We start from the raw sequence: 22,727 nt of genomic DNA, 5'->3' as shown, positions 1-22,727 counted from the left end.
ATCCAAGTGAACTTGTAGTGGCTTTCCTCAAAGAATCCTGGGAACTGTAGTTTAGTGAGAACATTAAGAAGCCTTTGTTATAGGGACTACAATTCCCAAGGTTTCTTGCTAGCAAATCAACTGAAATAGGTTGGAAATGCATTTAAAATTTGTCCTCTTAAGCTTTGTCCACACGTTACACTTCGATCTGAGGTCTAGCCCTCGACTCTACCTTACAATAATCTTAACTTGGGTTGTCCTGAAGCTGATAACTGCAACATCATTCATGGACACTTGTAGGCAGTGAGAAAGAACAAATTCCCTGCAGAATCCTACAGCGGATCTGCCTAAAGATCTTACTGGAAAAAGTGTTTTGTTCCTAATTTGGGGTAAAAACAAAGTAACTAGACTGGTTTGGAAGCATCCTCATCACATGTCCTTTCCATGATTGAGCTCTGGGAGGGAAAGGTTCTGCAAATTTGCAGCAAATGCCCACTGTGGATGGTGTTAAACTGGCTAGTCCTCACAGTGGTCACCTAGAAACACATACACCAAATCCCAGAGATCAAAGTTGGACTTTTTTTTCTATTTTATTAACTTTTTAGCATTAATACTTTTTAGATTTAGATGAACAGACCCAATTCTGTATTGCTATTTATTGCTGTCTAACCCACAGGGACACATTCTTCTCCTGCTGCCCACAATATCCTACAACTGACATTCTATTTTCCTCTACAGATTTCCTGATCGGCATCAGGAGGTGGATTGTAAATTGCACTTTGTATATTGTAAGCACTCTTCAAACAATGAACAATAGAACAGTGCCCCCCATGGTTTGCCCCTCAAAACCAGGTGCTGTGCTTTCATTCCCCCCCACTCTCAGCACTACATTGCAACAGAGCCAACTCTTTGGGTCATGTTCAACACCAGTGCAATCCCTGGCTCAGGGTTTTCCAAATTTCTGATACAGAGATGACACACTTTCCCCCCACAGCCCAGACCCGTGACTCAGGCAAAGATGAAGTAGGCCGATTCCTCAAAGGGTGGGTAATTCTGCATCAGGAATGACTGTGATTCAGCTGCACTCCAGCGCAAAGACACATCAAAGGCAGGCTGGAAGAAGACAAGGGCAGTCTCTTCTGTGAGTAGGTGCTTTGGGTTCCTAAGAGCTTTGTATTATAATTATATAATGTATTCCTCCCATTTATTTTGCGAATGACTGTCCCAGCTGTACCAATTTCGTTTGGATTTGGGCAGATCTTACTGGATCAGGAATTTTGTCTGCAATCTAAGGCACTCCATAGTCTTCAGTCAGAGCAAGCACCATGTCATGCTGCATCAAGCATTTGAACATGCATTGTTCAGTTTTGTTCCCTACCAGTGGAGCTATCCAGAGAGCGAGTGCTGATTGAGCAACTAAGTCCCTAGAGGAGCATCACAGCAGACAGCTCCCATTGGCTACTCCTGGTCTCGGTCCTGTCTGCATTTTCCTGGACAGACTTATTTCTTCAACATAGCATCTATTTTATCTAGTTGCTTACTGGGAGGGTTGAATGTATTCTTAAGTAACATCCCACCCCCAATTCTGCAACTAGGCTACTCATATTCTGCAGATTAAGTCTTTGCATGCATTTTGCATCATTTGTTCTGCTCAAACTATTCACATTTCAAGGTAATTATTTTTTGCAGGCTAAAAAGGGAGTGATAAATAATTAAAAAAGAATGGCACAGAAATGTTTCCAAGTTCATGAGAGTTAGAATCATGCTTTTTTATTTAAATAAAATCTGATTATCTTAGGATACCACATATGTTACTAAATGTGAACATATGCAGGAATACCTTGTCAAAGGCCCCTTGCCAGCTCCAAAATTTCCTTCTTAGTGTCTGGGACTTCAAGTGGAAACCTCATGGCCTGAGAGTGGAACCTAAACTTAGCAAGCTAGGCAGTAAGAGTGAATGTACTTAGGCCCCAGAATCCTTTTAAGGCACAGAAGGAAAAATAATATGCAATACTGGGCCAGTATGGGGCCACAAGATTGGCTAAGCAGTAGTATTAACATTAGGCCTTAGTCTAGTCAGCAAAGCAATACCTTCTGCTCAGTGACCTGAGGTTGGAGTACATACCTGCCAGATCTAGATTTGTATATTGTCTGGCCCTGAAACTTATGGAAGTTTGCCAGGCTCCAATGAAATATGTCTTCTGATTTGTGACAACAGATAAGTGGAAGGACATTTTAGCTGTAAGTTTTAACATTTTTATAGATTTTGGAAATATTTTCATGAAAGTTCTTACCCATTCTGATCCTTCAAGGTTAGGTCAGGTTCAACATTTTAAATGTGTACACAAATAATTATCAAGGCAGGTCCTCAGAGTTCATCAACACAGAAAGAGAGAATGAAGGCCCATAGTCTCCAGAATATGTCCCCACCTTCACTTCCCCATTACCCAAATAGTAACATGCTAGATAGACCAGTTCTATCCTTTACTCTTCTCAAAGCACTGATAACCAACCATAATTTTTTTGGTAGCCAGGACTCTGCCCTTCCTCCAAGGAGCAAGTTATTGTCTCTGATTTTGTACTGTATCTCTGAAATGCAGTGCAAGGTCAGAGACCATTTCTACTCTCCTTTCCAGCTCCAAGAGTTCAACGTACCATGGAAGCTCAGTGTGAAAATAGCAATTTCCTGCCCTACCCACAAGCAGGGGATAAGCCCTGCAGTTGTGCTGTGCTACTGAAATTCTTTGGGCACCTCAGAAGAGCACAACTGCAGGAACAATCCCAAACCCTTGAAAATTTGAAATAATGGTTAAGTCTTATCCTTGTCATGTTGCGCTACTGATGGACTTGGAGTAATACTCTGTCCCTTCCAAGGTCCAAAGTCAGGAGATCATGTCCATGGTCAGGAAGAAGGATGGAACTTGTCATGCTTACCCGGCATGGGAAATGTGGCAAGCGAAACTGTGGATCCCCTAAAAACAACAAATTCTTCTGAGAGTGGAACTGAATATAGATTGTAAGATCCTTGGAGCACATATTAGTTATATTTACTTACGCAACTCTGTAAATATCATGCACATAAGTGGGGCTGCTTTAAAAACAAAAAAATAAACAAGTAGATTTGTTTACCTTGCTGAATTTGGGAGGAAATTTTAATCACACAAACTGGCTTGTTTTGTTTTCTCTGAAATTTTTTAATTTTTTTCATTCCAATTTGATTTTCATTACTCATGACAGTTGGAACTCAGAATATTGCTGCTACAAAGGGTATATGAAGACAGAGGTACAAAGAGTTGGAAACAAAAAGGAAGATTGGAAAGCTTTTGACAGCACAAACTGTCAGTCCCTTCTTACTTTAAACCTTGCTCAGATCCTCAGTCATATTTCTAAGATTTTAACAGAAGCAGTTCATATGCCTTCAGAGCTGTCTCTGTAGCAATGGCATGTAGTAGTTTGCTGTCATAAAATAAAAGGACCAGCCAGTTTTTACTCTGGAGACTGGCCTCTGTGTGTCATCAGTTGATGCCACCCACATTTCTAGACTCTGTTACCATTGTTTTAAAGACATCCCTTCCCATAAGTTCTCCCTCAGAGTCCATCAAGCCCCAAAAATCTCTCTTAGGGATGGGTTAGCACAAACCAAATATAAGGATGCTTCTTTATCCTTCCTCTCTCACCACATACTCCTCAGTATCCAAAACATGGACTTTTGCACATTAAACCTCATCAACAAGTGTCTGCATGTATCTCTGCATTGTTTCCAAAGAGATTCCACACTGGAGTCACATCTAGCACTGACAAATTTGCTCCCTCCCCTTGCAGCCAATTCAGCGCTTCACATTTGCCCACTGCCCTCCTAAACTTCATCCTGCTAGAGGCACAGAGACTACTGCTCTGGAAAAGCTGAGAACCTTTTCTAGGCCCCTGTGTCAAAAGTCCAGCCAGCAAGTGGCAATATGCCCAGGAATGTGTCTGAAGCTGAGATCTGAGAGCTCTACTCCAGCATCACTTCTAACTAGCAAGCCATTCCCATGGTCAGAAAGCCAGCATGTGGAGTCATCAACATGGGAACAGGGAACAGAAGCAGAGAAAGCAAGTGTCAAGGGGGTCCCAATGCAAAAGCAGCTGAAACAAGGAACTAGGTTCAAGCAGAACTGGAGACCCCTAGGGGAATCTGGCCTAGATGAAGCATCATCTGCCCCTCCCAACATCTGCAAAAGAGGTGTCTGGCAGAAGGTGGCATCTGTTGCAACAGGACATTGACAGCAGAATAGGAAGGGGGGGAATTTAGAACATAGGTGAGGAGCCTGTGGCCCTCCAGACATTACTGGACTCTAACTTCCAACATCCCTGACCACTGGCTATGCTGTCTGGGGCTGATGGGAGTTGCAGTCCAACAACACAAGAAAAGGACCCACAAACTCCCCACCCATGCATTTGAGGCTTCAAAGCGGCCTCTCCGAGAAAACTAGCTACAACCAAGGTTCTAGCATCACATCTTAAAAATCAAGAGAAGGCAACCTCTAGGTTGAACTATTATCATATATGTTGAATGTCATTGAAAAGTGAACACCAACTGCAGCTGGTACAAAATGTAAGCTACAAGACTCTTGAAAGGGGCTGCTCACATGGAGAAGCACTCCAGGAGACCCTATTGAATGCTCCCTCCTTCACAGAGGTACCAGGGAGGGGCAGCACAACCTGAGACCTCCTCTGTCACAGCACCCTCTCAATGGAATTGTTTCCCTGGGAAAGTTTGCTTAGCTCATTCTCAGACAAGCTGTTGCTGACTAGCATACTTCCCTTAGGGATGCTTTCGGTCTATAAATCTTCAGGTTGTGAAGCTCTCTACTGCACTGAAAGAATAACTGAAAGAAACCTGTGGCATAGAGATTCTAAAAGAAAAGAAAAAAAGGGGGGGGAACCCAAGATCTTTAAAAGTTGGGGAGGGGGAAGGGAGAATTCCACCTTGTGGTTTTTCCCATTACAGAGTTGCAAGAACACCAAGTGCACTTGGCTGACTTTCTCTTCTCCTAAAGATACAGGATCAGTCTCAGGTCCTGAACCTACTCCATACCTAAAAATAAAAATAGACATTTAGCTTCCCACCATCAAGAAAAAGTCGGGGATGATATAAAAAAGGTCGCTCTCTCACCTTCCCCTTTAATGTCTTTAATGTGAAGTTCCACTAAAATGGGCTGTTAATAGTGTGCTAGAAGTGTTGTTGGGCTAGTTTCCTGCACATGCACAAATGCCATGGGTACAAATTCATGGATTCTGTTTACCTCCTTTATGAAAGCCCTTTAAGCTTCTGAAGATTCCAGTCAAGTACAGATGCATACACTTTTTCTCAGTATGATTTGGCTACATAAGTTACACATCCAAACTCTCTCAGTATTTAGTAAGCTTCAGACCACTCCAAACACTCACACTGGCTGACTTTGGGGTATAATTGGACCCCAATGAGATATTCAATGGAAGGATGGATTAATTTTTCTCCTCCAAAGACCATTTTTGTCTGTGTTATCAGCACAAGTGTGCTTAACAATACCAAAAAATATTTATTCAGAAGAGGCAGAATTTTTCTGAGCAGTATACGCTGGCCCCTTCTCCATGCATATTGAGTAAACAACAGAATTTCTGGGGTTTCTTTAGACCCCAGTGGGTCTTTGTTTGTTTGCTTGTTTCCAGAAGGAAAAAGGGAAGTGGTAACTGGCTGAAATTGGGGACACTGCACAGATTATAATTTGTGACAATGTCCTAGAAGGACATCCCTGTAAGTCTACTTATGTGTAAATGATACAATGAAAAGTGCACCTGGAGTCTAAAAGTACCCCACAAGTCTGCATCAATGCCATGGACTAATCGGTTTCCTTTTCTCATTAAAAATAGTGATCTTGTTATATAGTTATGTGTAGTTGTCAATTGTCTGCATTCTTAATTTTGTTTCAGAAAAGAAAGGGAGAAATTAGAGCACAACATTAGCAGTTCTGGTATATGATAGATTTTGAAATGGGGATCTAAAATTCCCTCCAAAATAACTTTACTCTCTGGTCAGCTGCCTGGGGCTGAACATAAAGCAGGAGCCTCACCTGTCAACTAGTTTCACAGGTGACTGCAAATGATCCCAAGGGATGGTTTTGCCAATAGCTTTTGTGCCAACCATTCTCGCCTTCTCTGTGTCCAACCACAAACAAGGACAAACCATGTCTAGTTCCCATCAACAGACGCTTTTGGATGACAGCAGAGACTGCAAGGCCTCCCAAGAGCTGGCTCTCCAGAAGAACAAGATTCCAAGCCTTGGAGGCTTCCAACTCTCCCCAACCATGTAGCTGTACAACCCACCAGCCTTTTTGGCAGCGCACGCTGTGTTCGATAAATCTCTTGTTAGGCTGCCAAGCACCCAGAAGGCCACAATACATTGTTAATGGGCCTTGATCAGCTTGGTGGGTTCCATGTTGTTCTGGTGTGCTCTGGAGATTTTTACACAGAGACAAGATGCCTAACTCAGAGAGAAAAGATGAGGTTTTAACACTGTTATTGGACTATGCCACTTCAAATTGTAATTAGGAGACTGTATCACTGAATAGTACTCCATTTAAAAAGCCAGCTGTCAGAGTTCTAGCCTAGTCTTCTCCCCAGTCAGCTAGCTTTCTGTTTTCTTGGTTGTATGCAGGAATACTCCCTCATGGGAGCTCCCACTTCCAGCCTTAAATAATACAGTCCGCAATCAGTTTTGCCACTTTAAATCCTATTATGCGAAATAAGCCAGAGCATTAATGGTTTCAATCAACTGATCCTCAAGTCTTTGTTCTCTGCAATTCCCTACTATTTTAGGGCTGATGGAATACATTGCTTCACATGTCTCAAACACAAGTTGTGTGATCTCCAAGATCCTCATGCCAATGTTTTTAGAAAATTCTAATTGTGCTAACAAAGGGTCTCTAGAAACAGAAGCTAGAAAAGCACCTCAGACAATTCTAGAAACACTAGGAAGCACATCACTTCTCAGTTGCCTCCTTATGTTGCTGTCCGTCCCCCCAAAAACATAGTCCTACAATTATTGGGTAATTAGTGGGAAATGAAATGGGAGTACTATAGAAAGTGGTTGCCTGACGTAAAAAGGCAATGGAGAGTTCAAAGAAGCTCAGGCCAAAACACTTTTGACCCACCATGTCAAACACTGCTTACCAGCCACATAGAGCAGCTCACTGGGGGCCCAGTGACCCTCCAGTTTTTGTTACCTGTGGAGAATTGCAAACTGGAGAGGATGGGATCAGGCACCTTGCAGCCAGATGGGCCAAATTCAAGTCAGCTGTGTAGGCCTTATGGGACTCTGTCCCAGGAGTCTTCTGGAGGTCCCCACCAACTCCACCTGGAGTTTATATACTCCCACACTGGTAGATATTGATCCAGAATCTGGTCAATATTGTAATTTCTTGTTCTTGGACTAACACAAGCAGAATGGCTGGCTACTTTTGTGTACTACAAGGGTGCCACCCGGTGGCTACAAAGCCAGTATTTTCTGCGGCTTCTACTATTTCAGTGGATCTTGTTTCGAGTTGTATTCCTCTGCTGCTGGGTCTATAATCCTCACATCCACTGTGACTGTGTGATGAACCCCTTAACAATAGCATAACACTGAGGCATGAAGCTTCATCCAGCTTCACACGGCCCTGAAGAAACTGATGTGATGAATGACGAACTAGGCAGCTACCCAAGCTACAGAGTGTTCAAAACTTTTTGAATCATCCTAAAAGCTTGCTCATGTACACTGACGAACCTGCAATGCTCCAGGACCTAGCCAGAGTGCATGGAATCACACGGAAGCAATATGAACCACAAGCATATCAGAATGACCTAACTTTGCTCTAAAGTTGGCCTCTCAGTGACCCCATGTTACGATCGAGCACAGTATAACTTTTTAATATTTGGAAGAGCTACACTAGATTACAAAACCCAACCTGAAGCAGAACAAGAATCCATAATTCCACAAGTAGAAACTCATTCTGGAAACGTGGAAGAGTCATCTAGTTCAATCAGTGTAGTGAATTTTGCCAAGGCTATCAAATTCCCTCTCCCAGAGGTTTATATAATTCCCACACCAAATGTATGTTATTCCAGCTATCTGTTGAAACTGTCTTGTTTTGTTGTGCTCTTGGTTTTGAGTGATTGTTCTGCCCTGGCTTTTATTATTTGGTTTTATCTGTCATTATGCTCCTGCCACTCAGCCTTGTTGCTTAAATTTGTATTATGTTCCATTGTTATTTTTGGATTTTATCTATTTTATTTTGTGAGCCAACTTGGAAGTCTTTGGGTAGAAAAACACAGTCTAGAAATACTAATTCTATATATAGAAAAATGCTATTCTTGTAAATATGTTTTTAAATACTGCATCACCACCACAGAAAATGCTTTCTATCAAGGACTAGGATTAATAAAAAGACAAGGACTCCAAAAGGAGTACTAAAACAGGACAAGGTGAAACTGCACCAATGAACAAGATTAGATCGATAGATCGATAGATCGATAGATAGACAGATAGACAGATAGACAGACAGACAGACAGACAGACAGACAGACAGACAGACAGAGTTGCCAGAACAACGATGGCAACTTGAAAAAGGGCCTCCCTGGGCATGTAAGCCACAGTAGCTACATTTACAGCTCCCCTCCCCAAGAACTAGTCCATATAAATCAGTCCCATTACACAATCCACTGCCCCGTGCACTCCTGCAAGAGACTGAACAGAGACAGCTCACCACCTGAAACTGGTTAGGCCTCATCTTGAGTACTGCATCCTGTTTTGGACACTGCACTTTAAGAAGCAGACAAATTGGAACAGGTTCAGAGGAGGACAACAAGGATGATCAGGGGACTGGAAACCAAGCCCTATGAGGAGAGACTGAAAGAACTGGACATGTTTAGCCTTGAGAAGAGAAGACTGAGGGGAGATTATACAGCCACAAGAGTGGCTGAATACTATAGCCAGCATGGATTTTTCGCATTCCACCATGTTAAAATTGAAAATACCCCCATGCCATTCTGATGTTTCCCATAAGCTCATTTCAAAACAAAACCTTACAAAACTTATAGTCCTGAACTCAGAAATGCTTCCTTAACAACCCTCTAAATTTTAATGGTGATACACAAAACAGAGAAAATCGAAGTGTAAAAAGAGAGGGGAAAAACAGACCCCTTTTGGACTTTTTTCTGTCAGAGTTCTCATAATTTGTTGAAATTCATTAACAATCAGCCATGTTCACAGTGTAATCCTGTTACTGACCTTGCCCCATACTCTGACCTTCAACTTCTGCAGTTAAAAAGTTTAAAAAAATGCCTGAACTCCTCTCTGAGATATTGTACTGCCCTACAAATTTGTAAAAATGCAAACACAATTTGGGTTGGTCTTTCACAGTCCAGTGTACTTCCTCCTGCTCCCCTGGTGCATTCACTATAGCTGCCCAATGTCCCTGCTTTTTAAAGTTTGATAGAAATATCTGTTGGCTATAGGTATGTTCTTAAACCGCAAGGGTTTTTAGTGAATTTCTCTGCTTTTTAATCCAGGAGGTAAGAAATGGGATCCTGTTCAAGTTTACTGAGAACGGACTGATCATTTTCATGCTTATTGAGTTCAGTGGAATTTACTCCCCTGCAATCATGCTTAGGATAGGTGAAACTGACCACAGGGGATGGGGAGGGGAGGAGGGGGAGGGGAATTTGATAGAAATATTTGTTGGCTATAGGTATGTTCTTAATCCACAAGGTTTTTTGCCTATTAGTGAATATGATCTCACTTTTTAGGTACTTGAAAAGCTGTCACACAGAGGAGAGCAAGGATCTCTTCTCAATTGTCCCACAGTGCAAGACATGGAATAATGGGCTCAAGTTACAGGAAGCCAGATTTTGGCTGACCATCAGGAAAAACTTCCTAATGTTAGAGCTGTACGACGATGGAACCAATGACTTAGGGAGATGGTGGGCTCTCCAACACTGGAAGCATTCAAGAGGCAACAGCCGGGTATGCTTTAATATGGATTCCTGTATTTAGCAGGGAGTTGGATTCAATGGCCTTATAGGCCCCTTCCTACTCTACTATGCTATGACTGTATGAAACAGGTTCATGTGGTTATCTTTTACAGGCACAGAATATGTGGGTGAATTTAAGCATGCAGTTGTGTTAGGTAGATAAAATGATATCACTTGGGACAGTTCATGCATAGAACCAGTGGCTGCATTTGGTCCAATGACAGACTATAATTTACTGCAGCTTTCCCCAAGGTATTTTGGACTATAACTCTCATCAGGCCCAGCCAACATGGCCAATGAGCAGGAATGAGGAGTCATAATCTAGCGACATCAGGAAGGCCCCTGGCTAGGGAAAGCTAGTTTTATTGAAAGTCAGCAGTTGCAACAAATCAGTCTGCTAAGACCACTGGTAAAAATGAGAAAGAAAGGTTTAAGTTTATGTACTTCTAACATACATAGCCATCTCTCCCTCAGGATGGCACGTCTTCACAACATGGAGGGAGAACAAAAGAAGGGATGTGGTCTGAGAAGGAGGAAGAGAGGCTCACAAACAAACAAACCAGTCATAAGAGAGTCAGTGAGAGGAACACAAACATTACTTTTTCTGTCTAGCACCCCCCCTTGGTTCAGGCAATTACTACAAGCATTGTTGTCTTCCATTCTAACAAGTTTAGGGTTACATGAAAAAGCCTCAGGCTCATGCATTCCCTTCCCACTTCTCCTCCAACACAGTCATGAGATTGGAAGCTTTTGTTTCTGTTTTAAGCTAACTTGTGGTTATATCTGAACTCAAACAAACTGTGGTTAGCCTTAATTATGGTTTAGGGAAACAAGCCAACTTCAAATTGTGGTTTCTGACCTTAGCTTGTTTCCCTAAACCACAGTTAAGACTAACCACAGTTCTGGGTTTGGATGTCACAACAAACCATGGTTAGTCAAAGCTTCCAATTTCCTCCTTGCAGCCGTGCTGAAAGAGGAAAGGAAGCCCACAAACCTAAGGTTTATGCACTTAACACTAAACCATCATTTTAAGTTATGTCTGAAACCAGTCAATGGCCATGTGCAGAAGTAATGCTAAGCCACAAACTATGATTTCTTTAACCATACTGTGCACACAGCTCACAGCAATATTCCCACTTCACTCTTCTCTTAGTTGAGCAGGGAAACAATCCACAGAGGGCAGGCTTAGCATTACACCTGAACCAGTTCTCATGGTTTATTTCTCCCGAACAAACCATGATCAAGAATTCAAGAACAAACCTTAGCTTCAGATCACAGTTTGTCTGGAGAGAAACAAACCATAAGCATTGGTTCAGATGTAATGCTAAGCCAGCACTACATGGTTTGTTGTCCCACTTTTGAAAATTTGAAGATTATTTATATTTGATTTTTTAAAATGTCAGCTTGTTCTTAACTTCTGACTTTTATCAATATTTTAAAGTATATTTGAAGTAAATGTTTCAGAGGTTTTTATAATTAAGCAGTATGCAAATTCTGTTAAACAAAACAAATAAATAAAAGGAAGAGAAAAGCAGGAGAGCTTCAGCAGTGTCCATCCACATGTAGCTCTTACACAGTAGTTAAATGAATCATACTTGGTGGCTTAGTGTTATGTCTGAACGGAGCCAGTGTGCAAGTTATACAAGTCACAGGCAGTAAAGATGAACCATCATGAGCAGATAGGGGTGGACCAATGATGTGGGTTTTCTGGAATTTTTTTTTCTTGTATTATTTCTGAAAAGTTTTCCAGTGCTCTAAATCTAATAGAACCTTATTTAGCACGTTTATTTTACATAGCATAGTAAACAACACTTTAAAAAGTAACTATAGTAATTTTACATACTATGTAAATATCTCAACTTTTTTTACATCAATAGCCAAAGGTGTTTGAATTGTCTTACTAATTAGGAAAGACCATTCAACAAAGCACTGTTACAGTTTAATTCTATACTTATTGTCACTTTCCATCAAATACCTAGACATCAGAGGCGGAGCCAGGCGATGCACAGCAATTAGGAGCAAGACCATCATCAGCAATCCCTCTTCCCCATCCCACCCCTATATCAATGGAACATGAAAAGCGGTCTATGATGATCGGGGGGGGGGAGTTAATTACAACTTAGGAACTGCCCAATTTACTGATATTGTGTTCATTTATAAGGTTACTAATTAAGGGTACAATCCAAACTACTTCCCATCACCACCACTTTGGCTTTGCAGAGTGGAAGGGCCACGCTTGTGTCTGCACCCCTGCTGCTTGTGACAGCCACAGCATAGCAGGGGCAAGGGGGAACAGATGAGGATGTTCAGGCCCAATCTGGACTTCACTGGGTCCAATGCAATTGTGTGTTGAGAGTAAGATCCAGCAGATATTGGGGTGGCTCAGTCCCAAGCCCCTCCCCATCCTCACAGTGCCCTGTTTGGGGGTTTTCACTCCCCCCCCCCGTCACCAGTGGGAATACTGCCAGCTGCTCCCCACACACACTCACACACACAAACCTTCATAGGCCAGCGGGAGATCAGGAGAGCTAAGAGGGTGGACACCTTTGCCTAGACCAACCCCTCCCCCGGCATAAGGGAGGTTTTGATTGCTCTGTTTTACTAAACTATAAATGTTTACCTGCTATTTGATTCTTTAATTGTAATTGTTTTGTATTTTATTGTGCAAGCCGCCTTTAGCATTTTTATGGAAAGGCAGATTAAAAATGATATGGATAAACAACTTTTGGAAATGGCAATTCTCAGAACTGGAAAAGTTTTCTCCCGGTATCATCGCATAGAACATTTAAAGCAGTCAAAAATATTTAGTCAAATATGGTAAAACAACACACAAGTATCTTCAAAGCATTAACTTTATTTGAACAACAGAAACGACTGCTTATTCATGAACAGGCTTGATGCTTATGCTAGTTACAAAAAGTGAACCAATTAAGCATTATTGTCAGGGATCCACAAATTCTGGCTGTTCTGGTTAGCCAACCAAAGTTGGTAGCTGCCAGGCCTCTGACTTGCCTGGGAATAGCCCCAGTGGCAGAGGAAGCAATGTACCTGGGCCCTCCTACCCTGGTGTCCCTGGGGAAAAGTATGCATGCTGCACAATGCATGTGACCTATTAAAATGAGAAGGCAAACAAGCACTGAATACCCTGAGGAGGAAAAAACCTTTTAGAAGAGTGAGAAGCGGAGTAAGGGAAAGCCTAAAGCCCCCCCCCCCCGTTGCCAACTCTCCACTCCCCCATAAAAGGCCAGCACAATCACAGAAATCGCAATTGCCCCATTTACAGGCTACACAGGGCGGCACCAGCTCGTACAATCAGCACCACCATATAAGCCCAAAGAGCTTATAGAGCATTGTAGAGCTGCTTGTATTAAAGAAGGCTGACCTGGAACTGGGTTGGCTTTCTGAATCTTTCCCCCCCCCCACAGTCTAGAATTACACCGTGTTTTTGTACACCTTTTTGAAGCCTTGCTCTTTTTGTTTATCTTTATCGTACTCTCTACAGCAGTACAAAGATGTAAACTTATTGAGAGTTGTGTAAGAAGCCATCATATCAGCCATAAAAAAGGTGGCTGGTGGAGGGGGGAAGGGAGGCTACTTCCACACCTCTTTCAAGAGAGCAGGAATGATTCTGAAAGGGATAGGTCGGTGTACCTAAGGGTCACTTAACATGCTACAAAAATCATACCCAGAACTCACTTCTATAGACGATGCAAAATATAAATATGTTTTACACGTGTTGATCGTTACATGGGACAATTTCATGAAAACTGCTGCATGAACATGTGCTAAGTACAACATCCTCCTAAATATAAACGCTCAGAGCCATTTACATGCACATCGTTGTACATCACACACACGAACAGATGTACTGCACTCATTCCCAGATAGAAATGCTGTCCCTAGGAATTCCTTAACATATGAAGCCTGCCTGAGTTCTGCTGAGGCCAATGAGATTCAAAATGAACACTTGCCTCATTTATTTGAAAGGAACTGAAGGATGCCCAATTTCTCCTCTACCCCGGAAATGTATTTTGTTTCCATTATAGCAGGATGGAGAGCTTCCGGCCTGGGGGCCAAATGTGGCCCTCTGGGGCTCTCTATCTGGCCCTCAGGACTCCCCCAGGCCACACCCTTCAGCGACCCTGTTTTTCACCCTGTGTGTGCGTACCTGGCTGGAATGTGTCCTTGATATGCATGATAACAGCTCTTGCTTGTCCAGATACAAGCATGAGGACAGAGGAATGCATCTAGCAACCAGCGTACTGTCAAAAGTTACAATTTTACATCAGTTGTTTTGCCTCTGGCCTCTCCCAGCACTGGTATGCATCCTTCAGAAGGCTGCCCAGAAGGGAATGCTACCCTCAGGCTGAAAATGGCTCTGCAACAGAGGCCGTGCTAAATAACTCCACGGTAGAGATCCAATCAGTTTGTTGCTAGAATTCCCAGTTCTGGACCTCTAATATCCAGCTGTGAAACAGCAACATGTATCTGTTCACATACACACCAGCTGTGTTTTAACTGCTCACGCTACATGGCATGGTGACCTCCGCCAGCTGCATCTGAAACCGCACAGCATACAGCACATCATGGGCAGCACACCCTGGATGAAGCCATAGGAGTTGCCTGTCCTTTCACAGACCGCTGGCCTCAGCCTTTCTCAACCTTTCTTCTATGTGAGTCGCAGAAGGATCCAACTTCTGGGAGAGGGGGATATTTGTGGTTACATCTTTACCTTGCAGCAGTTGGAAGCAAGATAACACTCCTGACAAACTTTTTTCTGGTGCTTCTCATGATAGTTCAGGATAAACCAACATTGCTTTGGTAGTTCTTGAGCAGGAGTTGGCAGACTTTTGGGGTTGTCAGATATACTTTGGAGGGTTGTTTACTAGAACACCAAGACTAATCAATCAGAGCCAGGTGTAAAAGGCACATAGTTAAAATTAAAGAGCTGGGTGCCTCTGAACACATTGTGATCGCAGGAATTTATTTTCAGTACCAGAATGGAATAAGCTTACGATCCTTTCACATCAAAGTCTGCCCCTGGTTAGCTTTCTTCATTTTGCAGCCTAGTTTAGGTACCAAAAGTCATTTTGTTTTGGCTTTGTTAAACAACTGGGGAATCAGAAACCCTTGCTGATCTACTGCAAATAAGCCAGAGATCTACCAGTAGGTCCCAAGCTACTTTCTGCCCACCCCTGTTCTTGAGCAGCAAGCAAACAGTGAACAGGTAGGACAATTATTTTTCTTGGCGCAACTTCTGCTGCTGGGGAGGCATAGAGGAATTAGTAATTAGGTAGAAACCTACAGTCTCTCCCTCAACTTCTGCAACAGGCAATATGGCTGCCTGATGAAGAATTCCATGTAAATTAGAAATCTGAAGAACCAGGTGAAAAGCCCAGAGTAATTCAGAAACTTGCATATGCCACACCTGCCAGTGGTCCCTATTTACCTTGGACAGCATATATCTTCTCATAAAGCACTATTCCTATGACAAGATCCATCCAGGGAATGGCTTCTTATAATTTTGTTAGTATGAATGGCTAGGTTTTAGCCCTTTCAGCCAACCTCTAAAAGCTAAATATCCAAGTGCACATGCCTGTAAATACACAAACGTAAACAGCAAGGCTACAACGCCATGCCTGCTTATTTGGAAATAAATCCCAAGTGAACTCAGGGGGACTAACTGCTGAGTAAATAGCCACAGGATCAAACTGTAAGGCTGTGGATCTTCACACACTTACTGGGGAGTAAGGCCCATCCTACAGAGGATAGCTTCAAGTTATGCACAGTGCCATTTTGCACAGCGTGACAACTGACACTGACTTGGAACTGTTTCTCTTGTAAAAACAAAAGTTCTCCTTGCTCTTTAGACTAGTTCAGTACACGCTTCAGCAATGTATAAAATATACAGAGAAGGTGTGTATTCAGCACTGTCTTTATCCGTAGCATTCATGAGTAGACAAGCACTCCTGTTTTCATCAGTGAAATGCTAGAGTGTAAAATATGCTCCTATAACTACACTTCCAGATAGGGGTTTAATACTGAAAACTGGTCATTCAGATAACGCAAATTGGCATCAGGTTTGTATTTTTTAACTTGTCTGCAGGTTAATTTGGAGGGATAGAAGTGGATACAGGCTGGCATTTGATGCTGCCATCATCACGTGGACATTTCAAAAAAAACCTTGCATGCACAATCCCACAACAAGCACGGATCTGGAAGTACCCTCCTGGGCAGTCCAGCCATTCAGCATATCAGCAAGGTGAAACAAATTTATTCATTTATTAAAATGTTTGTACACCGCTATTTCGTTAAAAACATCAAAGCAGTTTACAACATACAACCAAAAACTTTAAAACAACCATAGAATTTTTTAAAAAAATAGAATAAAAACAAATGTTAATTGTTATGAAAAAAAGCATCTGCCTAATTGCCTATATAAAACTGGTGGAACAGAAAGGGTTTCAGAAGGTGCTTAAAAGTTAAAACCTGCTGAATCTCTATTGGCAGAGCATTCAGAGAACTGGGCCCGATGACTCTGAAGGCTCAAATTCATGTCAATGTTAAATGAGCCTCACCAACTCAGGGGACAACCAAGCCGTTCCTGCAGAAGATCTTAATGATCGAGCTAGGATATAAGGGTTCAGGCGGTCCCTAAGATACCCTGGACCAACCTTGTTCACGGCTTTGTAAATTAATACAAGGACCTTGACTCACTAGCAGATAGGCAGCCAGTGCAGATGGTTTCAAAAAGTGATGTCACTTGACTCACTAGCAGATAGGCAGCCAGTGCAGATGTTTCAAAAAGTGATGTCACATATTATTATGATTATTATTTATTAAATTTATATCCCAGCCTTTCTCCCAGTGGGAGCCCAGAGTGGTAAACAAAAACACAAAAACACTCTAAAACATCATAAAAAAACATTAAAATATATTAAAGCATCCTTAAAACATCTTTTTTAAAAGCTTTAAAAACATCTTAAAAAGCAATTCCAACACACCAGCAATTCTTCACCATGCGCCAAAAAAAATAACAGCTGTCTAAAATGGCACCTGTCTAATATGGCACCTGTCTAATATTTAAGGGGAGGGAATTCCAAAAGGTAGGTGCCACTAAACTAAAGGTCTGCTTCCTATGCTGTGCGGAATGGACCTCCTAATAAGATGGTATCTGCAGGAGGTCCTCACCTGCAGAGCGCAGTGATCAACTGGGTATATAAGAGGTAAAGATGATCTTGCAGGTATCCTGGTCCCAAGATGTATAGGGTTTTGTACACCAAAACTAGAACCTTGAACTTAGCCCGGTAGCTAATGGGCAGCCAGAGCAATTATTAAAGCAACATGTTGGTGATACCCTGCCCCAGTGAGCAGTCGCACCGCCATATTTTGCACCAGCTGCAGCTTCTGGACCAACCTCAAGGGCAGCCCCACATACAGCATATTACAGTAATCCAACCTGGAGGTCACCAGTGCATGGACAACAGTGGTCAAGCTATCCCGCTCTAGAAACAGCCACAACTGTCTTACCAGCTGAAGCTGGTAAAAGGCACTCATAGCCACTGAGGTCACCTGGGCCTCTAGCGACAAACATGGATCCAGGAGCACCCCCAGACTACCATCCTGCTCTTTCAGAGGGAGCACGACCCCATCCAAAGCAGGCAACTGACCAATTATCTGATCTCCGGAACCACCAATCCACAGAGCCTCTATCTTGCTAGGATTCAGACTCAGTTTATTGGCCCTTATTCAGCCCACCACTGAGTCCAGGCACCAGTCCAGGGCTCGCATGGCCTCTCCTGATGCAGATGTTACAGAGACATATAGCTGGGTATCATCAGCATACCAAATCTCCTGATGACCACTCCCAAGGGCTTCATATAGGTGTTAAACAGCATCAGAGACAAGATGGTACCCTGCAGCACCTCACAGCACAATTGCCGGGGGCCGAAAGTCAATCACCCAATGCAATTCTCTGAAAAGGACCCTGGAGGTAGGATCAGAACCACTGTAAAACAGTGCCCCCAACACCCATTTCACCAAGTTGGCTCAGAAGGATACCATGGTCAATACCATCAAAAGCCGCCAAGAGATAAAGTAAGACTAACAGGGTCACACTCCCACTGTCCTTCTCACAATAAAGGAGAGTGACAAGGCCAATTCAGTCCCATAACTAGGCTTGACCCCAGATTGGAATGGATCAAGATAATCTGTTGCATCCAAGAGTACTTGCTGCACCACAACCTTCTCAATCTTCTTCCCTAAAAAGGGGGTATTTGTGACTGGGCGGTAGTTGTCACAAACCAGTGGATCCAGGTGGACTTTTTCAGGACCGGTCAGATCACTGCTTCTTTCAGGGCAACTGGAACCACTCCCTCGCACAATGACGCATTGACCACACCCTGGATCCACTCGGTCAAACCCCCTCAGCAAGCTTTAATAAGTCAAGAAGGGCAAGGGTCTAGAGGACACGTTGCTGGCTGCATCGTCGCAAGCACCTTTTCTATGTCAACAGGCCACATCAACTGAAACCGATCCCAAGAAGTTGCAACAGAAGTTGCGCTGAACACCTCATTGGGGACTACAGTAGATGTGGATGGGGCATCAAGATTGCTACAGAGGTGAGCAACTTTACCCTCCAGGTGCCTTGCAAACAATTCACAGTGGTCCTCCAAAGGGTCTAAGACTCCATTTCCTGGAGTTGATGTCAACAGACTCCTAATAATATGGAAAAGCTCCACTGGACCGCTACTTGAGGATGCGATGGAGGCACATAAGTGGCTCCACTGCACAATAGGCACGGTTATGATGTTTTACTCGTGCCCAATCAGCCTCACAGCACGTCTTTCACCACTTGCACTCTAACCGTCGTTCAGCCTGTTTCATTGCCCTTAGTTCACTGGTGTACCAAGGTGCAAACCGGGCTCCACAATGCCGGAGAGGCCACTCAGGTGCAACATCTCAAGAGCCCGACGCACCTTGTTGTTCCACAGCGTGACAAGGGTTTCAACAGGGTCACTCCCCCAGTGCATTCAAGAATCCAGTGGATTCCATTAGTCTCCAGGGGAGGACCATCCTAATCTGTCCACCATCCCTGCAGGGGAGGATGAGAGCTGTAAGTCTAAACTTTACCAGGAAGTGTCATCTGACCATGACAATGGGGTGACATCCACCACCCCCATCTCCAGACAACCCCTTCCTCCATCTGGAGCAAAAACCAAATCGAGGGTGTGCTTTGGGCCTGTGACAACATAAGACAACCCCATGGTCATCATGGAGGCCATGAAGTCCCGAGCCACAACACTAGAGGCAGTCTCAACATGGACATTGAAATCACCCAGGACTATCTGGGCTCCTCCAATACCTCAGCTGAAACAGCCTCTGCCAGCTCGGTCAGAGAAGCTGCGGGGCTGCCGGGTAGATGATACACCAACAGTAACCCTAGTTTACTGTCTCCTTGGCCCGACACCAGGTGCAGGCCCTCACAACCAGCTCCAAGACAGAGGGGGTTCCTGGTGACAGAGATGGAAGTTCTGTAGACCACAGCAACCCCTCCCCCCATCCCTGCACCCTGGGCTGGTAAGGCTGGCGCCAGAGGGTGGCTAGGTTGGGCCCAAGCTGGGAGGCCCTGAAGCTCAAAGGAGCCCGTGAAGGACCCCTCATTAGGGTGGCACTCCCAGTCCATGATCTGCTGCAATGTCAGGTCCTGAAACCCAACCCTGCTGCAGATTGTAAAGAGGGAGCTCCCAGGCACCTGCCCATACAGAAAGTGTGAGCTTCAATAAGCATGCAAGCCCCACCTACCACTCCCACCAGTGGGAATGCCATGTGTGCTGTGCACACATGCCTACCATCTTGGTTGATGGCAGGCAAGCACTCTACGCACGCAGTTCATTCACATGACACAAGAGGTAGGTGGGCTTATTAACCCTGTGCCACCTGTATCAGCGTTGGGCTGTTGTGTCGTGGACCCAGGGCAGGCTGGTGCCCAAGGGCCCTGTCATGCCTGGTGCCGGTCCCGTGTGCTGGTGTTGCACTGAATAGCCAGGTGGGCAAAGCTGGATCACATCAACTCTTCCCAACTCGCTCACCCAGGTCTCAGTAATGCACACCAAACTGGCATCTTCATCCATGATCAAATCCCTCAGCAATCTGGCCGCCACATTTTTCACCAGCTGGAGCTTCTGAACCAGGGCCAAGGGCAGCCCCACATAGAATGCATTGCAGTAATCCAGCCTCAAAGTTACCAATGCACAGACTATAAAGGTCAGGTTATCCCTGTCCAGGAACAGCCGCAGCTGACGAACCAGACAAAGCTGGTAAAAGGCACTCCTAGGCACAGAGGATACTTGGACCTCTAGTGACAAAGATGAATCCAGGAGCACCCCAAGGCTACGGACCTGGTCCTTCAGAGGGAGCACAATCCCATTCAGAATAGGTAACCTGCCTATCTCCTGGACATGGGAACCACCAGCAGAAAGAGCCTCTGTCTTCCCCGGATTCAAGCAGGATTCAGTTTACTGGCCCTCATCCATTCCACTACAGCATTCAGACAACGATGCAGAGGTTTCACAGCCTCTCCTGATCCAGATGTTATGGAAACAAATAGCAGATCAAAGAGTTTAATGGGAAGCATACTCAGGTCTCTAATACTTGCTGGTTATTATTAGCTAATTTGATTCCCCCCCATAGGGTTTATGGCAAGCAGAATACTACTATGCTTTATACTTCTACAAAACAACAAACATTCTTACAGTCCGACCCCTGCGCCTTCTTATTGTGGTTCTATGAGGCCTGTATTAGTCACACACACGTCCAAAAAGATTTTTGAAACTTCATGAAAAGTAATAGGCAAAGGGTACCTGCATTTATTTTTTCTACTGCGCGGAAGGGGGGGTGTTAGATCGGTAAAACGACGCGACCGATAGGAGTACCACCCTTTCCCGTCATCACCGTTCCTCCGATCCAACTCGGAGTCCCTGGAGACTACTTTTGAAAAACATAAAACGTCGGGAGATTTGATCACGTGTAATTTGGCCCAGTTCTACCAGTAATACTTTGATGTATCTTTGTTTTCTAAGAGAGCCTAATACAGAAATCATGCACGGGAAGCAATCAGCCTTCTCTCGTCGAGTCTAGCCTTCACACCCTTCCCTTCCTCCCCCTAGCTTACCTGCGATGACGGCTGGGTTGCTCTGGCCTCCCTCCGGCTTCACCCAGGCCTCGACGGTGAACTCTCTGCGGGGCAGCTCGGCGAGGACCCCCGGGCGCAGCAGCAGCTGCTCCCGCCCGCCGGAGAAGTAAAGGGCGGCGAGGGAGCCCGGCGCTTGTGCGTAAGGCCCGGCTCTGGCGCGCTGGCGCAGCGGGAAGGCGTTGCTTTCTTCCCACGTGTCTTCCACGTTGCTGCCCTCGGCGCTTCGAGCGCGCCTGGGCCGCCGCGTGCGCTCCGGCCCCGGGACTCCCACCACGGGCCGCGGATAGCTGGCGTAGGGGTGCTGCGGGCGCGCCGTAGATCGAGTCCGGCGGAGCCAGCAACGCTCCCCGTCGTGGGATTCCGGCGCCCGGCTCTTCCTCGGTCTTCTCCAGGCGGGGTCGGAGCCGGCCACGCCCAGCAGGCACACGGCCATCACCAGGAAGGCGGCGGCCGGCGGCGACCAGCCTGGACGCGCCATCCTCGGGCACGCAGCTTTCGCGCGGCGCTCCCGCTGCTTCGCGCCTTCTGGCCGACCACGGAAGACGCCTTGGCGCATGAAGCAGCCCCTCGCTCTGCTCTTTTTGCCCCTGCCAGGCCTCGGCTCCCCCGCCTTAGGTTACGCCCAGCCCCTCTGCTCGGAGCGCCGCGGAACGACCAGGTGCATCGCCTTGCCCAGGGAAGCGGCCTGCCCAGCAGGATCACAGAACCACCTTTGCTCTCCGGGGCAGCCTGCGCGCCTCTCCTCCTTCCTTTCGTCCGCCGCCCCGGTGGGCTCGCCCCGCTTACCCCCCCCCCCGCGGTTCTCTCAGGTGCAGCCCTGGCTTCTGCTCTTCACCGAGGACTGAGCTCTGGGGGTCAAAGACAGGCTAGAGCCGAGCGCTCAACCCCATTCCGGGGGGCTTTGCTCGCCCTGTGGGCCCGCTTGTTGGCGTTGTAGGCGCCCCAAGTTCATTGCAGGTGTGGCTCCCCGCGTCTTTCCTATGGAAGAAATCGGAGGTAATTCGAAGAAGCGCGTGTCTGGAGAGCTTCTCGCTCTCGGCTTTCTTTGAAGAGGATTGATGCTGCTGCTGATGGCCAACCGCATAAATTCTGCACATCACTCCACCTCCTGCCTTTCTCCGTGCCCCCTCCTCCCTCGCCCCCGCCTTCCACCATCGCTCTCTCCTCCCTGCGCTCTTTGAGAGATGCTGGGTGGTACCTCTCGGCGATGGTGGCAGTGGTGGTTTTGCGGCCGGATCCTTACTTAGAATTGCTGCTGGGATCAATTGGGCTTCCTCCCAAGTAAATAAGCATAGGATTGCAGCCACTGAAACGAGCAGAACTTTCAAGGGACCATAAGCTTGGACTGGGTTTTTTTTTAATTGCATTGTTTTTGTCGCCTGAATAGCAGGCAGTCAATCCTAATCCACCCCAGCGACTCCCTTTCCCCTGCCGAGTCAATCACCCCGTGATAAAGCTACAGTCCTAAACACAATTACTCGGGAATAGGGCCCGTTCAACTCAGTGGGACTTACTTTCAAATAAA

General features: G+C 45.2%; 1 protein-coding gene across 2 annotated transcripts in view; it reads right to left on the bottom strand.

The window, feature by feature from the left end:
* Positions 1-21,972, bottom strand: part of PAPPA2 (pappalysin 2) — a 219,636-nt gene extending 197,664 nt beyond the window's left edge. For both annotated transcript variants that reach the window (XM_061634177.1, XM_061634178.1), the window contains exon 1: positions 21,182-21,972. In XM_061634177.1, coding sequence (XP_061490161.1) covers positions 21,182-21,758 — 577 coding nt within the window. In that variant the 5' untranslated portion in view covers positions 21,759-21,972. The remainder of the gene's footprint in view (positions 1-21,181) is intronic.
* Between the last annotated feature and the right edge of the window lie 755 nt (positions 21,973-22,727).

The sequence above is a fragment of the Rhineura floridana genome, chromosome 6, assembly GCF_030035675.1.
Source record: "Rhineura floridana isolate rRhiFlo1 chromosome 6, rRhiFlo1.hap2, whole genome shotgun sequence".
NCBI classification, from domain to species: domain Eukaryota; kingdom Metazoa; phylum Chordata; class Lepidosauria; order Squamata; family Rhineuridae; genus Rhineura; species Rhineura floridana.
This window is presented reverse-complemented; position numbering and strand designations above follow the sequence as displayed.